We start from the raw sequence: 24,102 nt of genomic DNA, 5'->3' as shown, positions 1-24,102 counted from the left end.
CTACTAGAGGGAAGGATGTGGGAGGGAGGGGCTTTCTTCAACGTGTACAGGTCTTTCTTTAGGATGAATTGCTCAGTAGGTATTTTGTCTGAAGCAGTCATACAGAGATGATTTGAAAGCCACCTGGACAATACGTGGGGTTCTTTAAGTCTAGATGGAATCGTATTTCCTAGAGAGCATCCTGAATTATAGTGTCTCACGGATTCATTTTCTAACTCTTTCTTTCACGTCCGTCTGCCGTAGGATATTTCAAAGATGGTTTGGCTGCCATTGAGACTTGGAGATCTGATGCCACAATGAGGACTCACACACGGGGAGCCCCAAGTGTGTTTTTCATACACGCGGTTTGCTTCGCCTTTGCCTACGGCGCCAGGGAGGACCCGGACACGATGGTTCCTTTTGTCAATGCCAACTACGACAGCTACCCCATGCTCTACTTCGCCAAAGGGGATGTCGAGGCTCTGCGTCTCCAGGCCGCCACCACGCACCGGCACATCGCGGCTCGTCTGATTGAGGCAGTGCAAACGATGCTGTCGAATCCCCTGGAGTACCTTCCTCCCTGGGACCCGAAGGAGTTCAGCGCTCGGTGGAATGAAATTTACGGCAACAACCTCGGGGCCCTGGCGATGTTCTGTGTGCTCTACCCCGAAAACATCGAGGCCATCAACATGGCCAAGGATTACATGGAGAGGATGGCGGCTCAGCCTAGTTGGTAGATTTTTGTCTTTTTTTTTTTTTAAGTTGTTCTTACTGTATAAACTGCTTGCAGTTGGAGGAGTGGGTGGATGAGTGAATTGCTTAAATTATTTCAGGTGTTCTAACATTCGCTTTAACAGTGACTAACTTGCTGAATGCATTTACGCTCATCTGGACCAGCAGTGACACACAGCTTTTCACCTTCACTGGACTTACCCTGTTGCAAATTAACGCTGAAAGAAGGAGCATGACCCTTTGTGTACCATCCTAATTGCTGTGAAGTAAAAAACAAAAAAAAATCCAAAACCACTCCCAATCATAAGGCAGGGTTTCATATCTGATTTGTGGCGAGAAGTGCTAAAAGTGTTATTTTTTTAATCTCTTTTTTCCCAGACTCGTACATGTCTTTTAGGTAGTTCTTCCTTAGGAAAAATTCAGGAAAAGAGGACCTATGAAAAAGGTGTCATTAGGTGTAGGTAAAAATGACACTTCTGAGTTTCCGCAGTCTGCTCTAACATCTGTCTGAGCTTCAGTTCAGACTTGCAGCATCCCTTGGCTGTATGGTTCTTGGGCCTTTCCTTAAGACATGCTAGGACATGATAAGGATAGTTGTCCATCTGATTACTTTACTGGAACTGCTTGAGTAACTGGCATTTTGATGACCACCTCCTGGATTAACTTCACCTGGATGTGAGTTGTCATCCGCAGGTTACTCTGTCCTCACTGTGCCACGCTCTTTCTATGGGGACAGAAGTTAATGTTCTCACTGTACGAGTGAGTCTAGCAATTAGGACCCCGAGGTCTCTCTCCTTCTCCTCATCTTCCTTTTTCATACCCACCAGCAATTTATCTCCCTTTTTTTTCTCAGGCAGACACATTCCTCCTACCCCCCGGCAGCAGTTGCCGCTTGGTGCACCTTGCAGACTGTGGCCCAGGGTTGCTGCCACTGTGAGGAGGTCAGAGGACGGAAATGTGGGCTTTGCCGGGACAGTGGCTTCTGCCCAGGGCAGCGAGCTGGAGCTGCGATGGGGCACCGCTCCCCTCTGTCGCAGCTGCTGTCCTACAGCTCCGTGGTGGCAGCGGCTCAGCAGAAGTCTGAGTCAGGTTTCAAGTCAGCACAGGAAGAAGCATTAGCTGTTCAAGCAGTGTACATTGCTCAAACTACTATTCCTTACCTTCTTTGGGTTAAGAGTGCCCTATAAACGGCATCCATCCGTGGACCGTCATTGGAATTACGCTGGATTTGAGCTAGCATAACTTGGGATCCATATCCTCCCCGTGGGCATGATTTAAAAGGCATTACAGTATTGAGGTTCCCTTATACCAAAGGGGATCGTGTTGAAGTGGTGAATGCCACAGAAATACAGGAACTAGAACAAAAAACGTGGTGGGAGAGAGAAGGGACACACCGGGCTTAAGTTCCTTGCATGTCACAGAAGGGAGGACACATGGGAGTTGGGAAGAAAAGTATTGGCACAACAGGATGGTGGTGATTTCCCAAATCTTCCACTGAAGCATAGCAATACAAAGCTTCAGTCTTACTTCCCTCCAGAGGCAGTCTGTGTTTCTCCTGGCACACTGGCAGAGGGATGGAGCTGTACAGAGGTGAATCCAAGGATGTGTAACCATCTCCAACAGGACCTACGGACTGCTCCAAAGTCAACACCTTCTCTCTTTCTTAACTTCCTTTGGGTAGCGTAAACACGTAGTTACATGGCCATCTGTTTTAATGGAATAAGAAAGAGGAGCAAGTAATATTTTGAGTGGTGGAACTTATTTGTGTCTGCCTTTCTCAGTTTCCTACGTTTCACTCATTGTCTCAATAACCTCATTTCAGTTCCTTGTGTCCTGTGATTCCTGCCCTGGATTAAGAGTGGTTCCTCTGTCCCTTGGCATAATGCTCTCCTTTGTCCCAGCTGACCAGATGCCAGTCAGAACTGAGCAAATACCCTATTTCCACTTGGCTTTGATGATATTTACCTCCCCCAGACTACAGTTTTTCTCAAGCAAGTATCTTGCATTACCTCGTTGAAAGAGAAGCCACGCTTTTCTCATCTTTCCCTTCTGATGTAGACATGTCATTCAGCAAACAATCAAGGTTTAATCTAGGTTCTCTGCTTTGCAAAAGAAGCGGGTGCAATGTGCTTAGTAGGGGAAGTACAGAAGGAGGAAACCAGAAACCTAGGCGATAGGGCTGGGTAAGGTGCCCTTGTGTGACCTCCAACTGGCCAGCTTTTCAAATGCTGCGACAGAAACATGGATCTGGTTTCCATTTTTGTTTTTCCCCTGAGAACTTACGGCTGAATGCTGTCAACATGGAGTTCCCACTATAGCTCCATCAGTGATAGCTGTAATATAGATCCCTCTCCCTTGTCCAAGAGTGGTTTTCAGGAAACTGTAGGAATGGAACACCTCTGAGGCATGTACTGTTCTGTCTGGCTTTGCTCAAATAGGTCAGCAGGTTCAGAAGCTGAAGGAGTGGACAGACAGATTACGTAAATCTCTTTTTCCTAAGAAACTCAACTAAAAACTACCAGAAAACATGTTACTGCACACACTTCTCCACGGAGATAAGGCTAGGAGAGCAAACATGGCAAATAGGAGAGTTGTGGCCTGAGCTCTACTAGCAGGCATTTAGATGTTATGGCATCTAAAGCACTGTGTAAGACTCTACGTGAACTGTTCTGGCAGTGTCACAGTAATGGAATTTAAAAAAAAAGTTATCCAGTCCATTTAGGCATGTTTAGTTTCCCTCGGACCTGGGGAAAATATCATTCTGGGTGATATATTACGAATGTTACCCTTATTAAATAACATGTTACCCTTATAAAAATAACATGTGTTCTGAGATGTTATGGCATCTAAAGCACTGTGTAAGACTCTACGTGAACTGTTCTGGCAGTGTCACAGTAATGGAATTTAAAAAAAAAGTTATCCAGTCCATTTAGGCATGTTTAGTTTCCCTCGGACCTGGGGAAAATATCATTCTGGGTGATATATTACGAATGTTACTGGTATTAAATAATTTGAGGGCACGTGTTCTGATCAGGAGGGTGGAAAGAAGGAGCGGTTTTGATGTTGCCCAGGTTTGGAGCCTTGAATGTTAGGAGACTCATCTGCCAAAACTCCTTATCATCAGTAAAGAGGGCTTGTCCAGAGAGGTATCAGTAAGATAAGTAACTCGGAGGAACTTTTCACTTCCTCTATAATGTAGGTGCCTAGACTGCCATGTAGATTGCCCGAAAAATGTCTTTTTATCACTGACAGATTCATCAACGTGTGTTGGAAAGTTAAATCTGGCGGTCACATAGATTCCATGTTGGCAGCTTGATTCAACAGTATAATCTGGATTTCTTTTGACTTCTGCTGACATGGCATTGACTCTAAAATAGCTCTAGAATTTAAAAAAAAAAATCCAGTTGGATGAGTTTCGTCTAATTTTTGTGGCGATATTAAAATTTAAGCCGTACCAGAAAACAAAAGTGTATTTCGGTAGTGTATGCAGTAGTTGGATAAAATAAATATAGTTTAAAATGCCACTGGTTATTTGTCCCAGAATGCCGGGAGATTAAGGAGACTGACATTTTAAATTTCTTCTTTACATTAGCGAGAATCCTCAATAGTCCAAATATATCCTGAGATATCGAACCATAATTATGAGAAAGTCTACTGGTAATTGATATATGCATGGAAGGGGCATGTAATGAAGCACTTTTGTCTTTTCTCATCTATTACAGTAGTCATTTTATATCACATAATAAAGTACACCCTTAATTGAGTTCCCATTCATGTCGGCTAACAGAGCTTGAGCCGTTTGTCATAACAACCGATGTTGATAGGCGTGCTGCTCATAACAGAACATCCGTAATTGCTACATCCTGGAGTAGGTTTACATTTTAAAATAAACAAAGGGGCAATGGCTAATAGCTAACTATAACAATCACCCAAAATAATATGGGAACGGACAGTGTTTTAGGGACTAGTAAGAGCAGGGAAACACAGTGCATTAATATTTCAATAAAAATAGATGAACTTTAATGGGTTTGGCTGTAAAAGTTAAAAGCTGGTGTTAAATAACTTGCTTGGTTTTCCTGGGATTTGATATCTAGATGCTGTCTAAAATCTTAGGGAAAGTTTGTCCTTACATTTAAGCCGTATTATCTTATTTTACAGAGAACAGAGGATATAGATGCGTTTTCTGGCATTTTATCTCCGACTGGCCCCTAGAGCACTCCCCACCAGAAGTGTGTTTCTGGCCAAGGGGATCTGTACTCGTGATTCTTTCCATATGCCGCCTCGGCCCGCTCCCGCACTGAGCGGAGTGATGTAATCGGAGTCACACGTCGTGCAGAAATAAAAGTCCAGTCACATTCTGTGTTTTGGACAAAGCAGCGAAAAACTCTCTTCTCTACTAAGCCCGCCTTATAAAAAAGTGCCTGAGTAGTTCACAAATTCTGCACCCTTCTTACAGCAGGAGAGAGGTCCCCATTTGCTATTGCCCAACAAGAGATTTCTGTACTACTTTTTTTTTTTTTTTTGCACATAGTTGATGCACTGTTTTTAAAGACAAGTATGTTACCAATGTGCAGTAAGGTGTGGGATTTGACAGTAAGCCTGGCTCTGTGGGTTTCATAGGAGAGATAATTACTGTCGAGCACGTGCAAACATTCCAAGGAAGTAGCAGCGAGTGAGGAGAAGCTAACGGGAGGCTTCGGCATAACAAATCTGTGACCTTTCTGCTATTTCTTATTAACCAGCAATCCTGTAGCCTTCTGTTGGTCCCTGTTTATTAAAAGGATTGGAGCACGCTACAGGACCATTGCTGTTAGTATCCAGATGGTGCTCGGTGTTGAACAATAAGGATTACAAAGTAAAAATACATAAATATAAATAAATGTGTAGGTAAATGTATAACTAAAATAAATTCACATGTGCCGAGTTGAAATAAAGCGAGGCTCTGTGCTGACACCACAAATTTAGAACATCTGTTTGACTCCCAATAATCAACCAGCAGTCACATTCAAAGAAAACTTAGGAGGGTTTTGTAAGACTGCTCGTATAAAAGAAGCTTGGGGGATGCTGAGATAGTCTCCTACAGGGAAGAAGGAAAAAAAGGGTAGGAGGATGAATTTGGTATCTGGAATATATATTATGTTAGTAAGTGAAATACCAAACCCTCATGCTGTTTTTATCTTTTTCATCTGTAGCATTTAAAAATAGAAATTGTGCATGACGGTGAAATTAAATGGCTAGCTGGATTTTGAAGAGTTTCTTTTATACCTTCTTTTTTCATTGATAGGATCTCTAGGAAATAAATCGGTGCTGAAGTTCTGTGGTAGCTACAGGGAGCTCACTTTGTGGCATGCCTGGTATAAAGATTTGCTACAGCAAGAGCTAGAGGTAATCGGTTGAAATAACAACATGACTAAACTTCTGTGTCTGCTTAATATGGCACTGAGAACTACTAAAACAGGCTCAGTTCTTGTTTATTAATGTGTCAACACAGAAGGATCATGGTTGATACTAAGAGCAAGCCCAGTGTGAAAAGGTCTCTCTTCTGATCAAAGCCAAAAACGAGAGAAGAGGATCTGAAAAAAGCTTTAGAAGCGGCAGAATGATGATTATAGACCTATGGGGAAACAGAGAGTAAGAGGATAGAAAGTAGGTGAAGGCTTCCGAAGGACTAAAGTTTTACTTGCCTCCTCAACACCTAAGCTATACAACCCTACTTTTATAGTAAGCTCTTAAAACTTCTGAAAAATGTTGTCTATATGTTGCCCTTTTTTTCCATATTGATATGAATGTAGCCGTTTACATTTAACCACTGCTTTGCCTGTCTTCCTGTGGGCTGAGCTGCAATGAACACGAGCATGTCAGAGTGGCTGCTGCTGAAACACCAGCGGTAAAGAGACAGGGGCAAACTTGTCATGTTTTAGCTTAGACACCGGAAACCTAAATCATCCATTTTTCAAGGACGTTTTTTATTCTTAACATTTTTGTTGTTGCAAATGACCGAGCGCTTAGGTTGTCCAGATAATGGGGTTTTTGTTTTGGCAGCCAACCAAAAAATGTGGAAAGGGTGAAAGCTGAGAGGTGGTTTTGGATGAAACAGATTTTTTCAAGGATTTTTCTTTTTTCTTTCCAAAACAAAAATTGGAAGATATTGTGCCATTAGTGAAGAAAATACTCCATTCGAGCACAAGAAAATATTTTGTTTTGGAGGCTTTGTAAGAAAAATACTGAAAATTGAGTCTAGTTTATAAAATAAATGTTGGTGGTCTCATTCCCCTTGGTAGGTATGTGTACACTCTCTGGCCACGCAAGAGTATTTCTCTCCTTTGCCTGACGGGAGGTTTAAAGCTCTATCTCCTTCCCCCAGAAGTGAGTCAGAACAATGGCAAGGGTCTGCGGAGTGCCGGCGCATTGCCATGGGCGTTGGGAAGACTGTACAATTACGCAATCGATTTCAGGATCAAGAGGTCAGTTGACCCCATCACATGCCACATTTGCAGCCACACTTGACATTTAATGTGCATTAAACCCAACCATGCTGTTAGCTAGCTACCATGTCTAAGATAGATTGCATCGAAATGCACTAGAGGGCTGTCCTTGAACTAATTTTCACCTGTAAGCCTTTAGAAAAGAGCCCTGACTCCTTTCCTTTGCATCCACCTGGTGAGAGTGAGAGGTTCAGTACTGAGGAGGGAGTACTGGCATGCTTCCTTCAGTCGTTAGCTTCATCTGCCCTCAACCTCCAAGAGGTATTCTGCAGTAAGTAATTTGTCATGGGAATGTTCGAAGCATTAAACTTCAGGATGTGGATTACTTGTGTAATATATGTGTCAGGATGTGCTTAATGCTTCATTTTGCATGCAGTGATGCCATATTACTTACTGACACAGGGGCTAGAAATCAGATCTCACACTGCCTGGAAGGGTATTCTATTTCTCAAGTTAGAGAGTGTTATCTTCCTATTTACTTTGATTTGTTTTTAAGAACTGGATACAAAGTGAAGGAAAGGCGATTCTAAACATCCCACAGGCCATGATCAGGGAACTCACTTAGGCAGGAGAGTTTGATTTAAATCCTGCCTTGAACTGGGCAGGCAGTGGTTTTTCCCTCTTGACTTGTATTTCTTAGGGAAATGCTAATACTGGTTTCAGTAAGGAAGTATTTATTAGTAGAGAGAAATGAGGGGAAAATATAGAAAACCATTTCTACTGAGAGAAGAGACATCAGTAGCATTAGGAATGTTGTCAAGAAATGGGAGACGTTTACCACAATTTTTCTTGTTCAGATTAATTGTTCATTGTAGAAGGTGGCATATCTAAAACAGATAACCACGTTGCACCATGCTAAAATTCTCAACACATGTAGGAAAACTTATCCATAATACCAACGTTATCCATGATCTCTTTATTTCTCCAGTTTCTTCATGGAGGATTTATATCAAACTGTAAATGTTTAAAATAAAGTAACAAAAATACTCCATATGACACAGATGAAGAGAACTTAAAAGAACACCCCAGGCCTGTATTTGTCCTGTGCCATTCACAGAATTTGTCCAGACAGCAGTTCTTTGTGCAGAACGATGCATATGGCTTTGGATGTTTATGGAGTTTGATCATTAGGCAGCAAACCCATTCAGCACTTTTTGCTCTTTTATAAACCTTCTCAAGTTTACAGATAGGCACCTCTTCCAAATACAGGTATAGGTATATAAGTGTAAAAAAATGGGGGTTTTTGGTACTATCTGTAGGGACGCATTTATGGTTTAGCTGTTATTTTAAAATACGTTTTAGAATTTTTTTGAAGTTGCCTTTGCTAAAAGTGCTTATGTTTGCAACTAAGTAGTTGCTCTATACTAAAGAATCCATTATAGATATTTTTATTTACTTTGGATTCTTTTTTTGTAACACCTGATACCTTTAAAAGACCAAAGAGGCTAATGCAGCATTGAGGGAAAGGTTACTTGCTGTCTTCAGACAGTTAATTGCAAAGCTGAGGTTCATACTAACTGATGTTAAGTTTTACTCCTGGGAGGCTTAGAAAATAGCTGTTTTCCAGTGCAAAGCATTGGCATGTTTTTACCTATCTTTATTTGTATAAATGCACACAACTTTTCTTTAATATTTCAGAGCAGAGTTGTTAATAGATAGCCCTGAAAACTCTTTTTTCACATAATATGTTCAGTGCAGGCCTATGGTACCAATCCTTCCCATGGTTTATCAGCCAGGGCGTTTACCAAATCTGACACTGGAGATCCGTTTGGAAAATGAGAGCATAATTTAGATACAAAAAGCATTTAATGCTTGCTATTTGACCATTCCTCTTGTGAATCATGTTCTACATTGTTTGGTGTATATTGCTTGGTTCCATTGAAGTTCAGTTAATGGAGGTGCACTGATTTATATCAGCTAAAGAGTTATTACTTCAAGAGAGCTTCATTTTAAGAACAGATGTCGACTGTGGTTTTGTATGTTTAGAAATAAGGGTCTTTAAATCGTCATCTCTAATTTTCTCTATTACTTGTATGCATCTTCTCTGTCAAATTCTATACAAGACTTACTATACAGAATTGCAATTTGAGGGAAGTTGTGACAAAATTGCTTTGTCTAACCTGAGGTGGGCAACTGTGCCAGTATGTAGGCTTAGGATGCCCAACAAGTTTTTTTGCACAAAGGGGTTTTTTTTTTCCTGACCCTAAATGCAGTCATAACTGATCGATTTAGCACTTCCCGTGTAGAAGAGTGCTTTCTATTTTATCAGAAGTGGTGACACAGAGACTAATATACGCTCTTATACTGTAGAATTTGATGCAGTGTTGCATTTGAAACCAAACATAAAGTTAGCATACATCTTAACAATGAAAGTTACAATAAATCAGTTCCACTGTAAATCCCATTTAAGATGAAGTCAGATAAAGATCATTAAATAGCTTTAAGCACGTTCTATTTAACAATTTGTATGTTGTTATAAGGATACTGAACTTTGAATTAAATGTTTTAAATTAACTCAAATTCTTTCATTGTTCTTTTCTTCCCTCCTAATCTATAGCTTAGCCTCAATCACTTTGTAATTGTTCCAGGCAGAGGCCTTTAAAGTGATATTTCCTGTACCCATTTGAACTTTGATTTCTGAATGTGCAAAGGTTTAGTGAGAAGTAAAACTAAAAATACTTTGGAAATTTTTAATCCTTTGAAAAGGATTCATGATATAGCTAGTCAAAGGTATGTTCATGTGTCAAAGGATTTCTGACAGCAATCAGGGTGCCAGCGTGTTGCATATAACCAGCATAGAATGCAACTTTACTTCTACGTATAGGACTAAAAACATTTTAAGAGCTTTTTCAATGATAAGGAAGATGAAAAAGCAGAAATAGAGATGCAGAGAATTCATTGAAATTGGCAAATAACCAGTTAACTCAGATTTTCAATTTTTGTGCCTTAGTAGTACAGTACAAATAAATCTGGAGAGTCAGAAGAGTTGCTTGCACAGTTCAGCTACGTTTTCTTCCAGTTTATCTGGAAATGCGGAAAGAATGAGTGTCTCGGAAAAGCACGTAAATGTTTTGGCTTACAGGTCTGTAATTTTTTGCACAACAATTAAGTGAAAACATAAGTAAGAAATTTTACTATACCTGGCTGGAAGTCTTCACCGATAAGTTTAGAGTTTGAACCAGGAAAAAAACGACAGAGAAGTGTTCCCAACATTGACCACAGAGAATAGCATGTGGATGTGGAGAGGATGAGTAGTAAATTTCTAGAACTTTTTTTCCTGATGCTTTGACAGTTATTTGTTACTATACTTACAGCTGTCTGTCTTAATATTGTTCATGACCATTTTCTGTCATTTCTGTCTGTTAACCAAGAAAGAAAAATGTGCAAACAAAATAATCCAGCCCAATAAAAACCCTGGTTCAAAAGAAGAGGTCAAATCCTGCTGCTTAATGCTGAATGCATTCATGTATTTAATTTAAAATCTGTGAGATAAAGATTTCATTTTAAAAAGGGGAAAATGAATGTATAACTTCACTCAGCAGAAGATGGGATTGAAGCTGAGAGAAAGTGAGCACTTAAAAGTGTTGGAAATTCAGCTAATCAAAAAGCCTACAGAGGCTTTCCTTACATACAGGTATGAATGTGCCAAGTTTATTTGAGTTCTTCCAGTGATGTTAGATATACTGAAATAAAAATGAAAGGTAATTTTTCTCACTTGTACATGTTGTGTTTTACCATAGTTGCAGCACCCTAGGCTGATGGTCATAATTTCTACATGGTTCATTCATGCATTTTGAATGCAAATAAACGGTCCTATAGTACAATGAGGATTTTTTTAAAATCTTGCTCTTTTGGTATTTTTTCTCATCTCTTTGTTCACACTACTGCTTACACAAAGTAAGGTGAAATCATATTTATAGAGTAATAGAATAGTTGAAGCTGGAAGGTGCACATCTTCAGGAGTACAACACAATTTCCACTAACTGCAGTAGGACACACTCTCATTTCAACAATTTAAAATTCATTTCTGCAATAAAACGTATTGCAAAGAAAGTGAAAGAAGAGAACAACCATGAAAACAACCGATGATTGTTCAGTTTATCAAAGATTTTTTTTCACTATGTATTCCTTCACATTTCCTTTTCTGTAGAACCATGGCCTGAAAGAACTGTCAGTACTGCAAAACTAAAGTCTTTGATACACAATATATGCTTGATTTAAGAGAAATATTTGTTCTACACTACCTCTGCCTCCATTATGAATTTTCTTGGTACATATTTACTATTTTGCTAAGTTCAATGTAATCATTGGATACAAGCAGGTAGTTCCTAAAAAATAATTTTGAGTAGTGGCATCATTTTACCTCTGTTTTATGTTAAACACTGTTTTTTTTAATTCTGTTAAGTATGTTAATTTGAACTGAAGTCATGAAAGTAAATTTCATCATCTCTACTTCTATCCTTGAATGCATTTGGAAAATGAAGAAACAGCATAGTGAGTTATTCTATTATACTTGCTTTAAAGACAACTTTAGTCCCATGGCCACCATTCAGGAATTTATCAACACTTGGCTCCTTTGGAAAAGAAAAAGGCTGTTACAGATTTTTGGAGGAGTATAAACTACGGGATACTACTTTCTCACAAAAATGATGTGAATCTTGCTTCAGATAAATAGATTCCGTTTCTGTACAATCAATATTCTGCATATCTGTTTCTCCTAGCAAAACCCAGAATATTGCAAGCACTGTTTAAATATTTAACAACTTAATCTGTCTGATAAAATTAATGACCTTTGAAGGTTGACATTGCCCATACTTAGGAAAGAAAAAAATGGTCTCAGAGACTTGGTAAGTAGCTTACTACTGTGTTAAAATTCAACATGAATTGCCTAACTTCAGAGACACTAAGTCTCTGAATACACAGTAAGGTAATGGAGAAAAATAAGAAGGTAAAACTCAATTAATTGGCATCTTTCTTTATTGACAGGCTAGTGAAGGATGCCCCGTGGGATGAGGTCCCTCTTGCTCACTCCTTAGTTGGTTTTGCCACTGCGTATGACTTCTTGTTCAGCTATCTTAGCAAGACTCAACAGGAGAGATTTCTTGAGGTAATTGCCAATGCCTCGGGATATATGTACGAAACATCATACAGACGTGGATGGGGCTTCCAGTACCTCCACAACCACCAGCCTACCAACTGTGTGGCCCTGCTGGCTGGAAGCCTGGTTCTGATGAATCAAGGTATGTGCTAAACCATAGGAAGTTTTTCTGAAGTGTATCAAATCAATCTTACGCAGCAAAGTTCAGGAACTGATAGAAATGCTTCTGAGAGTACAGCAGTATTGGGTTTGCTCTTTTGCTGCTTAGAGAAATTCAATTTACTGAATAGAACAGAAGTCTGTGGGCAAATGTACAAGGTAAAATATATATGCATGTATACCTGTGTATATAAATTCAGTTATTTAAGTGATTCTGAAATTCTTACCTCGCTGTTTGTAAGAATTAAAAATCCCCTTGTGTATAGTCTGTCCGGTCCAGGTTTACAGACAGGGTCTTTCAGGGTAGATTATCAGTAAAGAGCGATGCACTTAGTCTCCTTACCCAACGCGATGAGAAGGTCAGCAGTCAGAAACACCCCATGCTCTGAGCTGGGAGCTAGACAACAGGATAACCTGGAATTTCGTCCCAACACTTCTGCCCTGTCTCCCTGAGAGAGCTGCAAAGGTGTAACTTTACCCACCCAAAGGCCACTGCTCAAGACCTTTCTTTCCAGCGTCCTTGTCTATGGAGATGAGCAGGGCTTTACCTTTTTCCCTCTGAACTATGCCCTTGCACCCCACAACCTTCATCCAAGAGGTGTCTGTGCCAGCTGTCATCTCCTCCTTTGCTTCAGGGACTTAAACCCGTCCTTCCCAGTTCCCAGGTGAATAACCTCACCAGTAGCTTTTGGCTGCTCTGCCTGGGGGCTATCCCGCTCCTCCTGTCTGAGTGATACACAGTGTAAAGGAGAATGCAGGTCACGGAGCCAGAGGGAGAGAGCAGATAAGAAATCCTGACTTTAAACCCCAGTGGTACTTCAGCTGAGAGGTGGAAGTCATGGAGCCAGCTCCTGCTTTTGTAAGAATGCGTCAGTATTTTATGAAGGGATAATTTGATATGTACTAGAACTGTTTTGAAAACATCATGCCCAATGGAACTACTTGCTGCAAGTCAAGGAAAATCTCGTTTCTGGATGCTGATGGCATTGCCGAGCTGTACAGCCCTGCCAAGCAAAGGCACATCTGCGCATGGTTGGAGCTTTCAGATGCCTACTGTGTTTGGGGGGGTCATCTTTTTGTTAAGTGTTTGTCAAAGCAAGTGCATTCACTGATGTGCATATGCTGAAAAGCAGCGAGAGTATGTGTGGAAGTTATTCCCTTTCCTCCTATCTCGCCTTCCACAAATTGAAGACTCAGATCATGTTTATTCAGTGGGTTTTGCTAAATTCCTCATAATTCCATCCTTCCCCGAGCCTCCGTTGTTGCAGAAAGCTGACAGTTTGCAAGATGACTCTGCTTTTCATTAGAGTACAGACCGTAAGTATGCTTTGTGCCAAACAACAGTAACATCACAAATAAAGTTGGGCAGTATTTCTTTCACCAAAGATTGGTGAGGGTTTTTTGAAAAAAACAAAACAAAACAAAAAGGCAAATTCAGCAACACTTGAGCAATTTGAAAATTTGTATTGATATTTCAAATGAAAATAGGTCAAAACATCGAGACTCTATATTTCTAAATGAAAATTCTGTTGTTTTCAATATAAAGCAACTTTATTTTTAAAAAATCAAAATTTAAATGAAGTTTTTCTGTCGGTCTAAAATTTAAAAAAAAAAAAAAGAGATCTTAAAAATTCTCATTCCAAGGTGAGAGGCTTTTTCTGACGGATTAAAAAAAAGGGGAGGGAGAAAAGGAATAAACATACTATTCTCCCTGTATCTCCCTGCATAGCAGTTGCAAATAGTGTATCCCTAATTGAAATGAATTCTAGGCACACACATGTACTGAAGTCTTTGCAGTTAAAAGAAACGTTCAGGTATTCAAAAAAGAAATTTGAGTAAGGCCTAATTTGATATAGATACTGCTAATTTTAGGTGAGATTTGTTCTGGTTTGTTGTGTAGCCTTACAGAGTGTTGAGTCTCTTACTTTTTTATTCTAATGTGTTATTATTCTTCTAATATACTACAAGTATAGGGTTATAGCATAGATACGAACTAAGTAAACAGAACATACATGCATTACAATGGTAAATACACTGTGCTGGACCATGGAAAATAGCACTCTTGCTAGTGCAGTAGTCAAAAGCTAGCTGTTGTGGCTGTTAGTGTCACAAGGGAAAACAAGGGTGGAAGCATTTATGATTTTATTCGGACAGACCGCTGTGCTGCCAGCTCCTTCAGAGAAATGAAGTAGCTGTGAGTAAAGTAAGTAGAAGTAAGTAGCACCACCTGCTCAGGCCTTCCCCATCACATTTATCTCTTCAGCCAGCGGATGAAAATAGCGTGTTAGATTCAGGTTGTCTCTTTAACTTAGACATTGCAATTTTTTTTCTCTCTGTTAACTGAGCAGGATTTGGCAGCCTTGACTAGTAGGAAGTCTGAGTTGCTCATCATTCTGCTGAGCATAAATACAGTAATTGTGGCAATGACATGAAACAGTCTTAGTAGCGGGTTTGAATGTAGCTCATACTCGCTTAGCCTGGCACGTGCGCTTCATTCAGCCGGCACCGCTTCACCACGTCATGGGGTGTAATGTATGCCAGCTGAGCTCTGCTATATGGTGAAAATGTCTGGTTAAATCCGTGTCCAGACACTTTGAGTTGGGTAGACACTAAGTTGTCACATAGAAGTGCAAGGAAGTTGGTCTCTGTTTAGTCCTACCGCTCTTGCCAGTGAATCCAAAAGAAAATAAGAGAAGGCACGTAGCCTTTCCTCTGGTGGGATCCACGTGCTGCCTTCTGCAATACATAAATGCAGTGCTGAGGCTCTTATGCTTGTGAGAGCTTGTCATGCTTCCTTGGTGAAGGCAGACCCTGAGAAGGTCTTCTCGTACCCTCTTCCCAGCTCTTGATTTGTGTAGAGCAGACCAAAATAGTAAGGTCTCTGAAAGTCTTTTCTTTACAAGAAGTATAATTGTTTAGGGCCTGTGTATGTGGAGGCTGAAACTTTACCTAGTTGGAAGATTAATTTTATTCTGGAATTGAGGAATCTGCATTTGGAATTAACCATGCAAAGCTCTTCCAAAATAACTTTAGGATTTGGATAACCCTTTAGGTTGTACAATAAAATGGAAAGGTAAGTAGAATGGAGCATGTCTTAAAATAGAGATTGTATTAGTAGAATATCAGTTAACTGCAGCTCAAATGTGAACTTCTGTGTATTTTTAAACTCTGAGGATCTCCTTACCGCACTGGTGATCATGCCAGTGAAAAATGACTGGTAAGAATACTTGCGTTATTGGAGCCCTCTAGTGGGGACCGTAAGTCTGTTTTCATACGGCTTTAATTTAAATACAATAGTCCTGGCGTGGCTCTTCCCTTTTTGCATGTCCCGAATGCATTAAGGAAATTTTCCCTTTCAGATGGAAAGCATAATCCCACATTATTAGCAAAAGGTGTTTGATAGATTTTCCCTGCTCACGTCACCTTGCTTTGCTGTGTTTAAATGTAGTTTTAAACTACTGTAGTTTTTATTTTTCACCCTAGAACTACAGGGACGCCGCAGCGCTAGGTCGTATTTTAGAGCTCTGGATTGCAGATTCCTTACTGTAAAGGATCCCACTGTGGGAGTACGGATGACATAATCTACGACCTATGGTGGTGTAATTAGATTTGCCAACATCTTTTTCTTTCAGGCTACCTTCAGGAAGCTTACCTGTGGACCAAGCAAGTGTTGGCAATCATGGAAAAGTCAGTAGTCCTGCTGCAGGAGGTCACAGATGGCTCCCTCTATGAAGGGGTGGCTTACGGCAGCTACACGACCAGATCGCTGTTTCAGTACATGTTTCTTGTTCAAAGGCACTTTGATATCAATCACTTCAGCCACCCCTGGCTCAAGCAGCACTTTGCATTTATGTACAGGACTGTCCTGCCAGGTAGGTCATTTGGGTGAATGAAGATGAACCTTCTAATTCTTGAAGCAGCAGTAAATTTCATACTTGAAGTAGGCCATTTTTAAATAACTTTGTACTTGGTTTTTTTTTTAAATAACCTTTTCCTTGGATTTTACCTTCGTCATCCATCGAAACAGTGTCATCCTTGTTTATCACTGCTTATGAAAGAGCATTGTTTGTTAAACTCTGGCTTCTAAAACCAGTCAAAAGATAGGAACATAATTTGGGAGAAAAAGCAATAGTTCAGAATTTGATTTCTGGTTTTCAGAGTTTGAAACAGACCTGTTTCTGGGGTTTTCTGTTTGAAAAATAATATTCTTTGAGATTCTTACTGATTTTTTCCTTTGCCAAAAATCATCACGCTAAAGTACTAGGTGAAAGGAATAGAAAATTATGAAGCCAAGATAATAGTATCAACAAAGTATAGGGAAGTTTTATATGATCACCAGTTTTCCACAAAACATTGAAATAGATTTTTATACCATTTTTATTAAAATATTTTTCGTATGGAAAGTGTAATTGACTCAAATGATAGGTTTCTCTGTGCAGGGGTACACGAACCATTTTCTTTTTTCAGTGTGAGAATTAAACAGAAATATCTGATGTCTCCAATGGGTCAATTTTGCAGACTTTTAAATATTTCTGTTCTTTTGCTGGATCTCTCTGGTCTCTCACAGTCTGTTTTAGCATCTCTGATTTGAAGTCCTAGTTGTGACTGAAAGATGGAGATGTACAAAGACGAAACCAGTTATTAGTTAATAAATATTGCTGACTCCTTCTAGCTTTCAGAAGAGATTTAGTTTCAGGCAGCCTTGCAAGTTTTCGATGATGGTTTTCTGTTACTTATTTGCAGGACAATTCATTAGGAACTTACATTGTTCAAATTCCTGGTTGAAAAGACAGTGATAACTTTATTGGCTACAAGAACCCCAGATCTAGCCGTGTACGTACGGGGGGCTGAGCGCAGCTTTGGCGTGCCAGCACAGGCACGTAAGGAATTGCGCTGACTCCATGTGAGACCGCGGGCATCTACCGGAGCGCGGTTCCTAAGAGCAAAGTGAACTCGTGCTAGCTGTTTCAGGGTGAAGCTGATTTTCTTTTTTTATCTTGGGGGAACCTCTGTTTTCTTGATTTAGAGAGTTTAGATTGACATAGGGAAAGTGAAAGCTGTAAAGAGAAAGTTACCTTTGCCAGATTTGAGTGAGGAGAGGACGTGGGTGGGACATTGCTTCTTACATTTTTTTTAGTACTTTGACTGTCTGTAGGCCATAGCCGAAGAAGAAAGGTGAGTATTCAAGTTAGCTACGGCAGAAGGAAACAGCTCCTGTGTACCCTGTTTATGGCTCATTTACAAGTAGGTCTATAAACGTCTGAAAAGGCTGTTTCTGTTTGTGTCTGTTTGTACTGCTTGGCTTCACCGTCATGCTCTACAAATGCATCTTTGTACGTTTATTTGTTCTTCCTTACATTCCTTTTCACTTTTTCCCAAGGGTTTCAGAGAACTGTGGCCATCGCGGATTCCAACTATAACTGGTTCTACGGGCCGGAGAGCCAGCTGGTGTTTCTCGACAAATTTGTCATGCGCAACGGCAGCGGGAACTGGTTGGCAGAGCAGATCAGAAGGAACCGAGTAGTGGAGGGCCCGGGGACACCATCCAAAGGGCAGAGGTGGTGCACTCTCCACACTGAATTTCTCTGGTATGAAAGGGAATGAGTGGGCTCAGAAGGAACCTGACAGCTGTTTGCTGTTAGTGATAATTCATTGTCCTCAGATTTGTACTGTAGAAGCAGAGATCAGGCTGGCCACGTGCGACCCGGAGAGTCATTAGGCTCAGAAGAACTTCTTCACTATAGATGCATAGTGTGTGTTGCTACAGGGAACACCTTGGTCTTGTCCTACATCTGCTTTTGTGTTTTCCTTCCATTGTCTATTGCTTTTATAGAATACAAGCAGTTCCAAAAGGACTGAAAATTTGCCTGCATGTATTCTTCCGTTTATTTGGTCTATTCTAATGGTTTTTAATCCCCTTGTGTTCTTTAATAATTAATGAGGTGAATATTTAAAGCATAGGTTTTTTAAAAAAGCTGTAAGTAATAATATAAGCTTTCTTTTAAAAGCTAAAGTAATGTAAGCAGTAAGACTACTATTAGTTGTTTTTGCACACTAATTTGCAAGTTATGCTTAGAAAAAATATTGTGATAGATGACTAGATCCTTATTTTCCATGTAATTTACAGCTCTGCTAATTTGTGTGTCAATTTGCTAAAGGTAAGAAATTGAAAGACCCAAGAGGCTTTAGATATACATATAAATTCCCTCAGTCTGGGGAGAGAACAAGTACAGGAGTCAGTGTAGCTCTATTTCTCTTACCGGAGCAATATTATTGAATATATATTGAATATATATTGTTTTGTATTTATGATATGAACATTAGAATGCATGTTTATTAGGCTCCAAGCACCCTTCATCTTGTTATTTGCCAAAATACAGAATCTCTCCTCTACAACCCCATTTCATCATTCTTTTCTCCTGCGTCTCCATGGAAATCTTGGGAATTTATACTTAGAAAATTCTTTTTGATGATCAAAGGGAAAGAAATCTTTTAAGAGCACCTCAGTTTAAAAAAAAAAAAGAAAAAAATTATCTGAATGTTCCAACAATTGCCTTTTCCCTGTGCTGCAGTGTTGCTCTTGTGATGAGCATGTCCACTTGTATTAGAGCCTCAGGAAAGAGGTCTGCTTTTAGGGGAATCTCCATCAAGGACCACTATATAGAGCAGGCTCTCGGCGCTGGTTGGAATTACCCAAAGCCGAATGCAGGACATGAGCTGTGATTGTCTAGGGCCTGACAGAGGCTCCTGGTTAGCTGTAGAGAATAAATCTGATGAGGAACCGTCTAACAGAAATATTACTGGGCTTAATGATGGTTTTGTTTATTTTGGTTGCTTGAAAACAATGCCAGAAGGTTAGGTTTTCCATCGTTGTTTCTTCTGTTTGTTTTAACTCCTGTAGATCAAATAAAACAAAAATTATAAGCACTGTAATCTTTTCTGGTCTTAAGGGCTCTTTTTAAACCAAATGTCTTATATCTTACAATTTATACAAGAAAGCCATGCAAATTTTTCTTCAACCTAGTTGGAGAAGGAAACTAACATACACTTAAGTGACATAAATCATAAAAATTTATCCTTTAAAATGCCTTTTCATTAGTTTTTAGTTTATTGCTAATTCTGTTTGGAGACTACAGACTTCCCTAATCATCAGTTTGGGGAAACAGATACTCTGCTTCTCTTGGTTAAGTAGGCAGTAAATAGGGGCAAATGTTGATGTCTAATACAAAACAGACAGCCTGGTCCTAATGTGCCTTTTTTAAAGATTTGTATTGCAGTCAGTATATGATACAAGGCAAAACGTGGCCGGTTTGAAATTAGTGGTACTCTTATTTTTGGACTGCAGAACGATTGCTTGCTTTAAATGCTTTCAGTTATTACACTGTAAAAAGCACACAACAAATTTGTATAGGGATTAGTATGATAAACATCATTACAGCTATATGATTAGTTCACTCAGGAAGCATACGTGTGGGCTTTATATTGTTAGCTTGCTCCTTGATGTAAATATTGAATCATTTTTTGAGTTTTGTACAGGTGTTGATCAGTCAAGTGATTTTTAAACCCATTTTCCTCGTCTTTTTGGCAGGTATGATGCAAGTTTGCGCTCCGTACCTCCGCCAGACTACGGGGTTCCTAAGCTGCATTATTTTGAGGACTGGGGAGTGGTAACCTATGGAAGTGCTTTGCCGGCTGAAATCAACAGGCCTTTCCTTTCCTTCAAGTCAGGAAAGCTGGGAGGACGTGCAATATATGATATTGTTCATAAGAACAAGTACAAAGAGTGGATCAAGGGGTGGAGGAACTTTAATGCTGGCCATGAACACCCGGACCAGAACTCCTTTACTTTTGCTCCCAACGGCGTACCTTTCGTAACAGAAGCTCTGTATGGGCCAAAATATACTTTTTTTAATAATGTGTTGATGTTTTCCCCTGCCGTGTCCAAGAGCTGCTTCTCCCCATGGGAAGGGCAGATTACAGAAGACTGTTCCTCAAAGTGGCTTAAATATAAACATGACTTGGCTGGTGACTGTCAGGGACGAGTGGTTGCCGCCATGGAGAGAAGTGGGGTGGTTTTTATCAGGGGAGAAGGAGTGGGTGCATACAATCCTAAACTGAAGCTGAGAAAATGGCAAAGAAACCTCATCCTTCTCCATCCCCAGCTTCTCTTGCTAGTGGACCAAATCCATCTAGAAGATGACAGCCCCCTGGAGGCAGCAACCAGTTTCTTCCACAATGTGGACGTGCCTTTTGAAGAAACAGTTGTTGATGATGTCCACGGGGCCTTTATTAGGCACCGTGACGGGATATATAAGATGTACTGGATGGATGACACCGGCCACAGCGAGAAAGCTACCATCGCCTCAAGGATGTACCCCCGGGGCTACCCGTACAATGGAACGAACTACGTGAATGTAACGACCCTCCTGCGGCACCCCGTCACGAGGGCCATTTACCTTTTCATTGGGCCCTCAGTCGACGTGCAGAGCTTCACCGTCCGTGGAGATTCTCCGCAGCTGGATGTTTTCGTTACCACCAGCGAGCACGCCTACGCGCTGTACCTGTGGCCCGCTGAGGACGGGTCCCGCTCTGCCTTTGCACAGGTTATTGCAGACCGCCAGAAAATTGTCTTTGACCGAGCCTCCGCCATTAGGAGCTCCGCAGTGCCAGAAGTGAAGGACTACCTAGAGATTGTGGAGAGGAACCTGCAGCGTTTTAAGCCGGTTTTCCAGCAGCTTGAGAAGCAGATCTTGTCTCGTGTACGCAACACGGCTAGCTTTAGGAAGACTGCTGAGCGCCTGCTGAGGTTTTCAGATAAGAGACAGACAGAGGAGGCCATTGACAGGATATTTGCGATCTCACAGAGGCAGCAGCAGCAGCACGGCAGAGCAAAGAAAAACAGAAAGGTAGCCAAAGGCTACAAATTTGTGGATGCCGTTCCTGACATTTTTGCACAAATTGAGGTAAATGAAAGAAAAGTGCGACAAAAGGCACAGACTCAAGCACAAAAAGAGTTGCCTGTAGATGAAGACGAGGAAATGAAAGATCTTCTGGATTTTGCAGATATCACTTATGTGAAGCACAAAACTGGGGTGTCAATCAAAGGCCGATCAGGGCTGGCACAGATGGTGACAACTGCTCGAAGTAGTGCCCCATCAATATCGGCTTCTTATACCCGCCTCTTTCTAATTCTCAACATCGCGATTTTTTTTGTCATGTTAGCAATGCAGCTGACGTATTTTCAGAAGGCCAAGAGACTGCATGGCCAAAGATGCCTGTATGCAATACTTTTAGTAGACAGCTGTATATTATTGTGGCTGTATTCTTCCTGTTCTCAGTCACAATGTTAGCAGAAGACCTCTACTAGTCGACCAGTTTATGGTCATATATGTCTATGCAAAAGCATTAACCCTAATAGGGCCAAAGTTTATCTTCTTTTTTCTGAAACATTCCAAAAACAGCTGGGGAGAGATTGGTTTCAGACCAGAAGGGATGGAAGAATAGGGCAAGCAATGAATATCTCAGAAAACAAAGTACTTAATAAGTACTCCTCCTTTGTGTTTTGAGTTGGGTCTCACATCTGAGGGAATGTTACGCTTTGTTCATCAGAGTTCAGTAATGTAAAGTTGTAATTAATTTTTTGGTGAGAAGAGCCCTCTTAATAGATTTGTTTCGAAGGGCTTGCTTTTTTATACAGAATTGGGTTTGCATTTAGTGAGTTTTCGTTTCAGGCTGCTATGGATGTCTCAGGACATTCTCTTAAGAAAAGGACATTCAAACACAAGTATGCAAAGCAGATCTTAGCAGTAGACTGCATTTCTCTCTGCCAAACCAAAGAATGCTTCAACATGGGACACTCCTGTATAATTATTGCAGACCCTTACATCATGTCATCTCTTCCGTGCTTTACAATCTGGCACAGCGGGAAATGGCAATCGTGTCAGTACTTGCCAAGCAAGAGGCACAACGCCTAGTAGGCAGTAGCAGAAGGCAAATGCGGGGCTAACTCAAAGGAACACAATTCTCAGGAAAAAAAAACCTTTATCTTTCAGTCAAGTGTAGACTGTAGAAGGATGAATGCTGTAGGGTCTGTTCTCAATTTTACAAGGCAGGGTTTCACAAAAGTTTTCTATAGTTTGAAGCACATCTTAGTAGGGAAGTAATGTCCTAGATCACTGCCCTTCCATATGCAATTGTAAAAATACAAACAAAAACCAAAGCGATCCTGTGGTAACCTCAGCAACTGCCAATATGGAAAAAGAGGTATTAAGGAAGTATTTAATGTCTTTTTTCTGTTCACATGGCTAGAAACAGAGGACAGTTAAAATTCTGTGAACAGCCTGTTCCCTATAAAGCACCAGCAAGGGTTCTGCAAGCTCTTGGTGGCCCTGGGTCAATTATTTGGGGATTAGTGGTAAATGGAATCATGTGGTTTATGACAAAAATAAGTTTGACGTCTCCACATATATCCCCTTCTGTTCATTAAACTGATTTCAAAAAATCGTAGCTATTCGAGAGAATGAAAACTCTGCAGAATTGGGGCATATCTCTATGTCTTTACAGAAAAACAATTCTTCCAGTACATTTGCTAAATAAAAACATTGTAATTGTCTCTGTGGAAAAGTTGTTTTTCTTTCATTAAAATATTTTTCCCGATAATTACAGTAATGATGTTCATCAGCACTTTGTTCAAACCACAAACCTTTGTTTCCTCTTCCTTGCACCCATTTAGGTATCTGCTGTGTACGTTGCTGCTGTTAAGCCTTCTGCGAGTCTGTGTGTTGAAATGCAATGAGCTTTCCTTGTCTTCATCTTCAGTGAACAGATCAAAGTATTTTCACTAGGTTCCAGCAACTAAGCCAGTTCTGAGCACTGTATTCACGTGCATAAGCCCTACTACAGTCTCCGATGCCTGGATTTATCCCATGAAATTTGGTACATTTAGTCTGAGCAAAAATTTAGGACTCCAGGTAATTTCTGATCCATGCATAGTCAGTGGAGAAAGAGAGCTTTCAGATAGCTACTCGGTCCACCTAAGACCTTGAAACACCTTCAAGACATAACCTTTCCCATTTCCCAAATTGCAAAAGGCATGTAGGGTGCTTAATCACCTATTTCAAATCACCCACTTAATTGCTTAAGGTGAAGGGAGCTCAGCTTGTGGAGCATTGCCCAGTATAGCTCCATGTTGGTAGTGGTGCCTGCTGAAAGTATGACTAGATTGTGACAGGCTGTGTATCACTGGAAATCTCCTTATTTCTGCCTTTGCACTGTGATGACCTGAAGACACGCAGAAATAACTGTTGGGTTATGTTCAGTATCAAAGACACTGTTGGTTAGTTTTTCAGTATTGGGTGATACTATTATTAGCCCTGAAACACTGAAAAATCAAGATGCAGGTACTGTTGCAATTTAGTTGTATGGCCTGGCACATCCCTCCACTGGGAGCTGGTGCCATAAAATTGCCCCAGGGTAATTCAGGGAGTCATTATGCCTTATAGGCAAACCTGTGCTTTTGTCTCCATGTCCTCTTTGCGGACATGTGAACCTTCAGGAAAATAAAGAGCTGTGGTAGCTTTTAGCCTTTATCAGGCTAATGTCAACAGTGGAGTTTGTTTCACTGAAATATTTCACTTTATTTTATGTCTA

General features: G+C 40.4%; 1 protein-coding gene across 1 annotated transcript; it reads left to right on the top strand.

Moving 5' to 3' along the window:
- The first annotated feature begins 296 nt into the window (after positions 1-296).
- Positions 297-22,364, top strand: DSE (dermatan sulfate epimerase). The gene is made up of 5 exons (XM_009577507.1): positions 297-712; positions 12,183-12,436; positions 16,086-16,325; positions 17,834-18,041; positions 20,042-22,364. Exons 1-5 carry the CDS (start codon positions 297-299, stop codon positions 21,801-21,803), a joined length of 2,880 nt encoding a protein of 959 aa, XP_009575802.1. The 3' UTR covers positions 21,804-22,364.
- The last annotated feature ends 1,738 nt before the right edge of the window (positions 22,365-24,102 follow it).

The sequence above is a fragment of the Fulmarus glacialis genome, unplaced genomic scaffold (assembly GCF_000690835.1).
Source record: "Fulmarus glacialis isolate BGI_N327 unplaced genomic scaffold, ASM69083v1 scaffold15855, whole genome shotgun sequence".
In the NCBI taxonomy this organism is placed as follows: Eukaryota; Metazoa; Chordata; class Aves; order Procellariiformes; family Procellariidae; genus Fulmarus; species Fulmarus glacialis.
Note: the sequence above shows the minus strand (reverse complement) of the source record. Positions and strands in the feature narration are given on the sequence as shown.

Excerpts from the sequence above, each read along its gene's own strand:
- DSE (XM_009577507.1), top strand. The coding sequence starts at position 297 with ATGAGGACTCACACACGGGGAGCCCCAAGTGTGTTTTTCATACACGCG. Across the intron at positions 713-12,182 it reads ATGGCGGCTCAGCCTAGTTG|GCTAGTGAAGGATGCCCCGT; the intron begins GTAGATTTTTGT and ends CTTTATTGACAG. Across the intron at positions 16,326-17,833 it reads GTACAGGACTGTCCTGCCAG|GGTTTCAGAGAACTGTGGCC; the intron begins GTAGGTCATTTG and ends CTTTTTCCCAAG.